General features: G+C 42.2%; 1 protein-coding gene across 1 annotated transcript; it reads right to left on the bottom strand.

Moving 5' to 3' along the window:
- Window positions 1-2,231: 2,231 nt before the first annotated feature.
- Window positions 2,232-8,453, bottom strand: LOC138002223 (uncharacterized). Its single transcript, XM_068848299.1, has 4 exons — window positions 7,879-8,453; window positions 6,794-7,742; window positions 4,828-4,881; window positions 2,232-2,627 (listed from the first exon to the last, which is right to left on the bottom strand). The coding sequence occupies exons 1-4, from the start codon at window positions 8,451-8,453 to the stop codon at window positions 2,232-2,234; spliced, it is 1,974 nt and encodes a 657-aa protein (XP_068704400.1).
- Between the last annotated feature and the right edge of the window lie 2,911 nt (window positions 8,454-11,364).

An 11,364-nucleotide genomic window follows, 5' to 3' on the forward strand; every position in this document is an offset into this window, starting at 1 on the left:
TTCAGGCATGCATCTGTATACACATTCTTGTGAACTCACTTCTCGTGTGGAGAGAAAGGCTGCCCCAATTCTTCTTAAACTGTCCCTAACAGGCAAATTCAAAGCTGTTGCTTCCTTTGCTGCTTGCACAATAGCTTGTGAACATTCTGTTTCATCCTTTGTGAAGTATGAGCAAACATAGGTTACACATTTATAATGATTAAAAACAGGCTGTAAGTCAACATTAGCTCTGAAACCTTTTACCCCAGCAACAAAATAGTTGTTGATGAAACAGCTATCAAGTGGCCTTTTGAGGTGGAGATCAAAGTCAGAATCATGAGATACTGATAAAGCCCAGTAATATTGTTCTTCAGTTATACCGAGTGAACTCAAAAATTGTTTCTCTGTTTTATTTGGATCATATTGTGGGTTATTTGGATTCAACACTTTGTCCATTTGTTCTTTGACTAAAGTAAGAATTTTGTTTCTTTCGTCTAACATGTTGCAATTCTTCTGACAGTGGTTCTGCTACAATTGTTCTTCTTGTGAAAAATTGGCCAAAATGAAATCTGCATGGAACATTATGGTATTTTTTACATGTTTTTGAGTGATTATGCTTTTGATAAGTTGCAACGAAGTCATACAATGCAGGGTCTGCTTGTGTATGTGTACGTTTGGAGATGGCCCATCTATGAAATCTGCATAGTCTTGTTTGCTTTCATGTGTTAGTGTTGGACAATCACTTGTCCATATTAATCCATGTAGATGAGGTGAGCCTCTCATTTGAAATTCAATGCGTAAAGCATAGTGTACTATTTTGCCAATAGGATTTACTTGTGTAAGACGTACCTCGGTAAAGAATGTTTCAACCCTATACTGGAAGTGTTTAGCAACAACAACAGGGTTTACGTTCAGCATGGAGCACCTTTCATTATAAGACAATGCATCAACTTGGGCATCAGTTAAATTTAGGCCTTGTGTTCTGCCAATAATTTGAAATAGGTGAGGCCATCTGAGGTCCGCACAAGATAAAGTCATAAACCAAGTTGGAATGCCAAGCTGTTTCACCATGGCTACAACTTCATACATAAACTTTTGCCAATAGGGTGGTGAGCCTGGAACATGTCTCAGAAATAGATAGGCCTGGTCTTGAAAAACAAGATTCTGTAACCTTTGTACGTTGGATCTTAGATCTGATGCTGTAAGGGACTGCCCACGAAGTTTTGAGAGAGCTATGTTAATGCTGTCTGATACTTTTTTCTGTTCTATAATGAACTGTGCAAAGAACAAATATTCAGGATTCATTGCAAACCTGCCACTATGGTGTAAAAGACTTGCATTGAAATATTTTGAAGGTGATAAATTAACTGATCTTTCTGCAGTGTATCCAAATCTACCATATGGAAATAACACTGGAAATGCAAGTTCTTCACAATGCATGTTTATTTTGACCTGGCGCAATATCGAAAATTTCATTCCTGTGTGACTTTGTATGGTTATTTTGTTGTACATTTACAGTTACAGGATAATCTGGAAGAACAGACTGTAAACATGTTTCAGTTGTGGGTGCCCTAAACTCATTCAAAGGATCCTCTACTTCTTCGTTATCATCATCTACTCCTTTGTGCTGTGGGGTACCTTCACCCATTAATGAACACATTTCTGAATCTTGTTCTGAACAAGTGTGCAGCTGTTGTTGAGTGAGATTTATGTCAATGTTTTTAATGTTGATTGTTATGCTGCTATAGGAAGGATTGTTATCCCTCAGCCAATTTAGAGCATTGAGTATGATGTCAGGTCGTACAGCTTGAAAATAAACATGACCTCTAAAGAAAAGTTTTCTTTTCAGCTTTAGCATGATTATTCCTGACCTTTCAGGTGGTCTTGGCAAAACATTGCATGTTTGATCACAATCTACAGGCACATTATAAATAGCCCCTTTGATCTTTCGTTGTTGACCTTTGGGCATGATAACTATTTTTTGAAAGAGAAGCCTCTGAGCTATGAGAATTTGCTCAAGTTTTTCTAGACTTTTAAGTGCTGAGGGAATTTCATCAACCAATAATTTGTTATGTACAGCTTGACATGGGATGTGTCCCTTTAATAACTTAGAAGAACATGTATTACAGATGTATTCTTTGTTATCAAAAGAACGTTTTCCAGTAAAAATATGCTGAATGTCATATTTGCCTTTCTTTAATTCTGTAACAGTTTTCCTATAAAGAAGTCTCTTGCATACAGTACACATGTAACTAGGACCTTCTCTCACTTTTTTTTTTAAAAGATGCAATGCAGGAATTCAAGCCATTGTGTATAATAGCATTTAACTGTCTTGCATTGCTTCTCTCTGTCCTCTTTCTTGCCAGCATTTTTTCTTTTTTTGTGCTTCCCATTTGTTGATAAGCCTGTCTTCCTTTGGCCAACAAACTGTCTTTTGTAGATGCAGACATGAATTTATATTTTTCTGCACGACCACGGAGAATGTCTTGCTTTTCATTGTTGTAATAGCGATTCAATATATCCAAACGCAGTTTTTTCTTTACAGGTTCTAATTCAGCATAGCACTTTTTCTTCTTTCTTGAAATTGCTATTTTCTGTTCAGAATATTTCTGGCGTTTAAGAATCTTTTGTTTCTCTGTTCTATTTAACTTGCATGAGCATAATATAAACTGAATAACATACTCAGTTTCATCACAAATTACCTTATTTGTTATTGTTTGAACTAAACATTTTGCATTATCAATATGATGGATGGTCTAGTGTGTCTTGTTCATTCAAGGAGAAGAGAAAAAATCTTGTACCTCTCTTAATTTTGTGAAAAACACAACCTAAGCAAAGGTTTGAAAAGTGAAGCAAAAATCGTGTACTTATACTGATATTGTGCAAAACTGAGCTCCTCAGGGTGCACTTACTATATAATGAACTGCGCGCAAGGGTTCCGGCACTAGTTGAAACACAGTTAACATCAATATGAGCACCATATATATTAATATTCTGGAATAGTTTACCGGAATTTGGCTGATATTTGCTGGTGTCAGAAAAGAGAGCACTTCCACATTTAACAATAGCATCTGATGCATCAGACTTCCAGTAGACGCAAGGTTTCAACACAGAAAAACAAATACCATAAAGAGCTACTGTGGAGCTTTTTGTTATAGTGACACTAGTAATGTTTTTAATGCTTGGACTATCTCTTGGCAAAGTGCTAACAGGAACATCATTTAAGTTTTGTGTCGGAGTTTGACTGGCTGCAAAATTTGTTTGTATATTATCATTGCCAACTCTAACTGAAGACTTTCTGAAAATAGCAAAAAACCAACCACTAGAGTGATTATGTAAAACATCTTGAAATGAGGTGTATGTTTTGACTGAGACACACATATCATCAATATATACCCACTGACTATAAGCTTTTATAGCCACTGTAAAAAGATGACTTGAACATCTAACCAAACCTTCAAGTGTGTAATTTTGATCCAATACATCTATTGTAACTGGAAAAATTAATCGATCAATACAATTTGATGACAGTTCCAAAGTTAAAAATGTTGGAAGCAGAACAAAATGTTGCAACATTGAGATATCGCCACAATGGCTTTGACACAAATCGCAGTAAAGTGCAGCAGTGCTAGGCAATATAGCCTCAGAGACATAATTGTCAAAATTTCTTTGAGTCATGTTTACGGAACTTATGTAAAGTACAAATATAGTTCTCTGCTATACAATTGTACTGTCACATGGTGTACAAATCGACGGGTCAGTCTGTTGGATAAGAAAAAGTCTTTTAACTCCTGTGTCATCACACCAACTGTATTCAAGGTAAATATGTCACTAAAGACAGCATGATCAGACATAGTAGCAAATGACTTGCAATGTTGTCTTAAATACACCCACACTGGTTCTCGAATGGCTGCCATATCAATTTCTAAAGAATATGAATTTTCTAACTGAAAACATGCCTCGTTTAAGATTTCAAAAAATTCATTTCGTTCAATATGTCTAATAAGATCTTTAAAGATTCCATAGTTAAGTTCAAGAAAACAGTCTACTGCACATGAAAACTTTTCTGGGTGAGTTAAACAATAATTCATGAAATGTTGTCTTCAGTCGTTTGTCCCCGTTGGTGGCTGTTCCCTGATTGCGGTGACATTATCTGTTTCTTTGGTATAAACTGGTATATTTTAATTGATAATGTGTGCTTGTTTATTCGAGATAACGAAAGGATTAAATCTTCCATGAGAAGCATGAGGAATTCTTCTTAACAAATATTTCCCTTTGTATTTAAAAATGTTAACAATTGAACACTGAAAATAAAATAAACATCCGCTGGAATAAACCTTCTCGTGAACACTATTTGCATGTGCGTTTTGGTGACTAGGTACGCTCAATGTCAGCAAGAATACACAAAACCTTAAAAATACACCTAGCATGATTGTCGACTCGTGAATTGAACTGTGAAAATTTCGAATAGAGTCAAACTCTCGAGGCTTAAATAAGCTTATCTTCAATTGCAAATTAACAAATATTTGAGCCAACTTTTGAAATGGACGGTGTCGATGTTTTCCGTGATGGAATCCTTGATTTGTGAATGTACTGATTCAATGGATATCGTCTGTCAAAGTTGTTCAAACTTCTTGTTATGTTAGACTAAGCGTTATGCACGTAGGCTGAATGAACACGCAGGTTCAGTTGCTGAACTCGTTGGTTCGTTTGGCACGTAGGCCGAATGAACAGTGAACTCGTTGGTTCGATGCGTAACACAAAACGGAACGTATGATCCGCGAACCCTATGCAATTTTCACAGTTCAATTCAATACAAAAAGTCGAGACACCTTCAAAATATCTTACCTTCAGTTTACCGCATTTACTCGAATGAGCGCCACCCTCGATTAAGTGCCGCATCTGGGACAAAAAAGTTAATAAGGGTGGAAAAAGTTAATAAGCGCCGCACCGCCAATGCGGTGCTTATTCGAGTAATTCCGTATAACCAGGAAAAACACTAATAAAAGATTTTAAAACAGCAACAGCAAATTATTTTCCTTAAATGTGATGTTCTTTAGTTCGAAGTGACTGTATTTCTCTGCTCAGGCGGTAAGCTCTCTTTCCAGAATTCTTGCTATGCGAAGCTCTGATGTAAACTGAACATTAAAAATTGTTCGACAACGGGGTTTTTTTCACCGCCTGAATTTCTCTCGTAATTCTAGGTTTACTATCAGTCCATAGGAAAATTAACGGATAAGAGGTGTACCGTTGAATAAAAATATTGAAAAAGTACATTTGTCTGGTACAATGTTTAAATAAGCGCCGCACTTGCGGCGCAAAAAATTAAATAAGCACCGCGGCGCTTATTCGAGTAAATGCGGTATTTCCTGAACGCTAATCCTTGCCAGAATAGACTCTCTCGAAATAACAGTACGTCGGTTTCCTTCCTCAACAATCCTTGCCCGAATAGACTCTCGAAATCACAGTGGCTCTGTTTCCTTCCTGAACTGAACACTAATCCTTAACAGAATAGACTCTCTTGAAAATCACAGTACCTCTATTTTCTTCCTGAACGCTAATCCTTGCCAGGATACACTCTCTAGAAATCACAGTCACTTGGTTTCCCTTCTGAATACTAAACCTTGCCAGAATAGACTCTCGAAATAACAGTATTTTTACTCTTGTCAAAGTCATCTCATCTTGTAGTTCCAGCTATCACATGGATTTCGTTGTCAATCAAATGTGCCGTTTTGCGTCGATGATGAAAAAGAAACCCCAGCAAACCTTACCGTGGCATGCCACAGGCATCCCATGGAAAATGTGTGCACTATACACGGGTAAATACGGTAACCCAACAAGTTTGGCGGAAGTCACTGCGCAGACTTAACCGCACCTCGCAGGAGTGACCCAATTTTAATGAAGGCAGAGCGATAACCCCAACCCATCTCCAAAGGGAGGAGAGGAAAAACTTTAACAAATGCCAACAGCTAGTTGGTTTACTATAGAACACAAACTGCCGAGTGAACCTTGGACGGCTAACTGAGGCTTTTATAGCTTCACTCTGTCTATTAAAGTAACCAGTTGTACAGCTTCTTCTATGAGCAGGTAGGTATTACACGTGCTCTTTAACAGTTATGAATGAGGCCTTAACAGATTTGGCCAATGCAGGTGTACGTTATAAACTGATATCTAGGAACAAAGTCACTACGTCCTCATTTTATTTAAAACAAAACCATTGATTTTATGACCTTGAACGACCGACTACAAAGAACATGAAGATAACTAACGCAACATGAATAGCCCCTTTTAGTATGGTCACGTTCCATTAACTGTATTTTACTGATGGGGCAGTAAAATCTCATTTAATGTCACTGTTCCTTGGTATCAACATAGTTAGCTTTTAACGCATAACGTAAGGCGCAATAGAATAAGACCACAGACGTATTGGCATTTTTTGAGGGGAACACTGCCTTGCGACTGGTTAGCCTATGCGACTTCCGGATTGCGTGATATAGAACAACCTCACTTATCTTCCCAGCACTACGAGCTGATTGGTAAACAGCACATGCTGGATCGGACAAGGGTATTGGTAGCGAGCAATGTACAAAGGGAAACGAGCAAACAAGCTTGGGGGAAGTCGCTGCGCAGACTTAACCGCCACAGATGCGTGCAAGGCACTGCATCCCCCCAAGCCAAACGTGCAAAAAACTGAGACTGACACATGTGAAAACTGAGCGGTAACAGAGGCCATTTTCGGCGCAACTGAATGTAATACGCTCTGTGGTGTACGAATATAGAGCTGGTAGCAGTCAGAAGACCAGCGACCGAGTACCTTAATAAGCCAATCTGGCACGCAGGCAGCAGCAGCCGTAGAGGCAGCCCCACTGCGGAAACTTTGCCCCTTAAGGCTATGGTGGGTAAGGCCGACCACCATGGCTCTATCCCGGAGAAGTTGAGCGACAATGGGCCTGGTAAGATAGCGGCCGGTTTGAAAGCGCAAGACTGGTCCATGAGGGGGCGTGGTTAGGAGGAAATATCTACGCACTGCCATAACGGCGCAAATGGGGGAGAAAGTACGAGCGAGCGTGAGGTAGTGCCCATGCTGGAACGCATGTGTTTTTGATGACTTTATGTGAACTGTCATGTACTGCGGGCAAGCTAGATTAGGATGGAAACCAATGCAATTGGTGGAACGATCGGTGCTGGAACGAAACTGACTGATACCAGGGTAAGTAAACTCGCTACAGAGGAGAAATGCAAAAAACGCTAAAGTAAAGGCAGCCCAGATCATAGAAAAATCCCTAGGACTTAGCCAGGACTGCAATATAGGACGGATGGCGCAAAGTACCTGAGGGGTAACCGGTTGGTGACGAATTTGCACATCGCCCTGAAACCGGAGAATGCCCTTGAGAACCTTGCGCAACAGAAGCTTGCCCTTTATGGGACCGGGGAACCCTGCTGTGATATGGAGCTTACGAACTGCCGCTAAATAAAGTTTAATTGTGCAGTGACGTACCGATCTAGCTAAATAGGAAGCAAAGTAAATGAGTGTACCTTCAGAAGCTGGTAACACTTCCCCTGAAGGGCTTTGGAGACGGTTCATGAGGCAAAATGTTAAGAAACGCTTTTCCCCGGTGCTGTAAGCGTGATTTGTATTCTTTGCAAGGCCCCAGCTAGCGTAGGTTAGGACCTCAGCCTTCAAAGGGTCATTAGCGAAGGCGGAATGGTACAAGGCATCTGGTCTGCGACAGGGGCTAGAGCCCGAAAACGCTGCATCTGAAAGCGGGAGAGCGCATCAGCAATGCCATTAGAAACCCCGGGAACATGACGGGCCTGTACCAAAAAATTGTGTTTCATCGAAATGAGAACTAAAAACTGTACCAAATCCATGATAAGCGGGACTTGGAATGCCCTGATTTAATTTTAGAGACCATGGACTCGTTATCACACCAGAACTGAAGGCGTTTTCCCGTGAAAAATGGGTGCCATATCGCACAGGCGACAACAATGGGGAAAAGTTCCTGCCATTCAATACTAATGCCCCTAACCCTATCAAGGTGCAAGTGGGGAGGCCAACGACCTTGTAACCAGTGACCCTGAAGGAAACCGCCAAAACCGACCGAGCTTGCCGCATCGGCATAGAGCTCGAGGTCGGGGGTTGGGGTGCTGGAGGAGTCGAGGAAGAAGGAACGCCCGTTCCAATCGGTATGGAAAACCTTCCACATATTTATGTCCTTAAAGAACTCCCGATTGAGGGGAATGTGGTGAAAGCAACTGGGGACCCCTTTGGTCAGATTGATTATGCGTTGAAGGAAGGTTCTGCCCGGAACGACTACCTTACATGCAAACTGAAGGGTGCCCACTAACGACTGTAGCTCCACTAAGCGTGCCGAACAGTGTTTTTTGAACGAGGCTAGGAGATCCCGGATAAGTGTTAATTTATTGTCGTGGAGGCGAGCCTCCATGTGAACCGAGTCTAGGACAATGCCCATGAACTCAAGGACTTGTGAAGGGCCTATCGTTTTGGATGCTACCACAGGGGCATTGAGCGACATGAAACCCCGGAGTAACGTGCTAAAACTCTCGAGACACAGCACTTTTGAGGCTTCAGCGATAAAAAAATCGTCTAAGATGTGAATTACGTGATGAAGGCCGTAATTGTGCTTAAGAATCCATTCTATACGATTGGACAGTTGGTTGAAAAGAAAAGGGGAACTACACAAACCAAAGGGCAGATACATATCCACAAAATAACGGGACTGCCAGTAAATACCCAGCAAGTTCCAATCATCGGGGTGAACCAGTATGAATCGGAAGGCAGACTTGAGATCGGTCTTAGCCATGAAGGCCCCCTTACCAAGAGACTGGATGGTACTAATGGCGTCGTCCACCCGAACGTAGGTATGTGATTGTTAATTGTATCTCCCTAGGGGAAGGAAAGATGGTAAATAGTCCGCCAGTCAGGTGAGTGCTTCTTGGGAACTACCCCTACCGGGTGACATTGTAAGGCAGGGAGAGGCGGTAAAGAGTAGGGCCCAGCTACCTGCCCAAGGTTTACTTCCTTGTTCAAATTGAGGGTAACCACCTCTAGATGCTGAACGGCAGAGATCAGGTTAGGGGAAACCGAGGGGAAGCGGGGACTGGAGTAACCTATGTGCACACCTTCCCTGAGCATACTTAGCAGATTAGATACAAAAGTATGGTTTGGATGATTAGCTAACTCTGTCTCTAACTTATCAATGTTAATGGGTGTAGAAACCCGCGGCTTGTGTGAACTCCTGAGCTGTTCCACTTTATTTTTTCCGGCGTTGGCTAGCGGAGGAGGACCAAGAGGGGCTGGGGCTACCGGAAGGTTGCTGTGGGCAGGATGTGGCAGCATGGTTGCTGGCAAAACAGCGGCGGCAGACGTGCGGGTAGCTACAGTTGCGGCACCGGCATCCTGAGGGCTTGTTGAAGTCGAAGCATACGGTGGACTGGACTCAGCGAGGTTTTCTGTTGGGATCAGCGGGAGGACAGTCGTCCTAAGTGTGGTAGGGACTCACGCAACTGGAGCAGTTGGGCTTAGCCAAACCTGAAAATGTTACGGTCCACAGCTCCAGGTCTACGGTGTCCCAGCTGATGGACAGGTTATATGCGCCGCGCCGGCGGAACTGCTGGTTGTACAAATACCACGCCATGCCCTTAAACTTAGTTACGGCCCTACTTATAATTTGCTGGTATTTGATTAGCTCAAGTGCTCTTCGAGGGTAGACAGCGACTAGGACCAGCATGAATGCCGTATAGGCGTCCAACCATTTCTGGAAAGAGTCAATGGTGGGTCTCCATTTCCTGACCATAGTAACAGGGCAACCCATGGGGCCTAGGGCCGAATTGTCCAACCGTAGCTGAAGTTCGGGGGTCTGGGGCTCATTAAGAGATTCGGGTAACAACAACGCAAGGTCTACGTACTCACCGGGTAAGATTCTGTCCTCCAAATTACGGTCGACTGGCCGGGAAGGCCCTAGAGGAGAGGCCATTCCGGGAGTGCGAGGGTTTAGGACTGGTTGAGGTGAAGACTCTGGTCATTCAGGCGTATGGAAGGCTTCAAAAGCATTGGAAACCATCTCCGCAACGATAGAAGAGGACGAGTCTTCGTCCGACTGGGCTCTGTCCTTGATGTCTCTGACGTGGATGGGAGCGGACGTGTTAGGTGCCATTTGGACCGGATTGTTGGAGGTTGCTCGCATGCGAACGGCGTTAGAAGACGAGCGACGGCGTCTAGGGGTTGCTTTCTTGGCCGTAGGGGATAGCTTTTTCCCACACGTGACTGCGTTGGACGGATTGCCGAACAAGGCGGTTGCCAGTCTGGCAGCAAGTTGGGCTTTTGAACCCGTGATGGGTAGGTTTAGAGCCTGCAAACGAAGCTGCAGTACTTCGCTCGATAATTTCGAGAGGTCCTCCTTTTTGGCTGTGGCGCGACTGAGGTTGAGAGCAGGACAAGAACGAACCATGATGAAAAAACTTTAACAAATGCCAACAGCTAGTTGGTTTACTATAGAAGACAAACTGCCAAGTGAACCTTGGACGGCTAACTGAGGCTTTTACAGCTAGACTCTGTCTATTAAAGTAGCCAGTTGTACAGCTTCTTCTCTGAGCAGGTAGGTATTACACGTGCTCTTTAACAGTTATGAATGAGGCCTTAACAGATTTGGCCAATGCAGGCGTACGTTATAAACTGATATCTAGGAACAAAGTCACGATGTCCTCATTTTATTTACAACAAAACCATTGATTTTATGACCTTGAATGACCGACTACAAAGAACACAAAGATAACTAACCCGAGATGAATAGCCCCTTTTAGTATGGTCACGTTCCATTAACCGTATTTTCCTGATGGGGCAGTAAAATCTCATCTAAACCACTTTTTAGAAATATGCATCCACTTGAAATAACTCATCCGTAGAAATAACAAACGGTTTAGTGTCCAAGAAAAGAATTTGTGGAGTAACTTCTTCCACCAACTTTAAGCTATTACTGGTGTACCGTTTTGTCGTTCTCATTCTCTTTCTCTCTTCTTTCGTTTCTGCTCTTCTGTCAGAGGCTGTCCAGGCATCTTGCAACCTTAGTAGATTCAAAATTAAAAATCTTAACACATACCAAAAACTGCAATTCAGAGCAAAAAGCAGCCCAAAACAAAGTCAAAATAAACACTCAGCCTTAAGTTTATATCGCTCCAATTCTTGACTTGAATAACTACTTAGCCACCAGTGTGTCCTGATCACAGCTATATTATGTTAAACCTGGACTGAAACCAGCAAAAAATGCAAGAAAAATATATTTTCCAAACCGTACCTGAACGAGCTTGTCAAGAGCTTTGCTGACGTAGCGTGGTTGTGTAGCCGCGTCGAGCCACAGAAATAGC

This window comes from Montipora foliosa, chromosome 5 (assembly GCF_036669935.1).
Source record: "Montipora foliosa isolate CH-2021 chromosome 5, ASM3666993v2, whole genome shotgun sequence".
Lineage (NCBI taxonomy): Eukaryota > Metazoa > Cnidaria > Anthozoa > Scleractinia > Acroporidae > Montipora > Montipora foliosa.

Coding starts and splice junctions, on each gene's coding strand:
- LOC138002223 (XM_068848299.1), bottom strand. CDS start 8,453: ATGGGCATTGTCCTAGACTCGGTTCACATGGAGGCTCGCCTCCACGAC. Junction 7,743..7,878: donor TCCATGGTCTCTAAAATTAA/ATCAGGGCATTC, acceptor CGCTCTCCCGCT/TTCAGATGCAGCGTTTTCGG. Junction 2,628..4,827: donor GTAAATGCGGTAAACTGAAG/GTAAGATATTTT, acceptor TGCTCATGCAAG/TTAAATAGAACAGAGAAACA.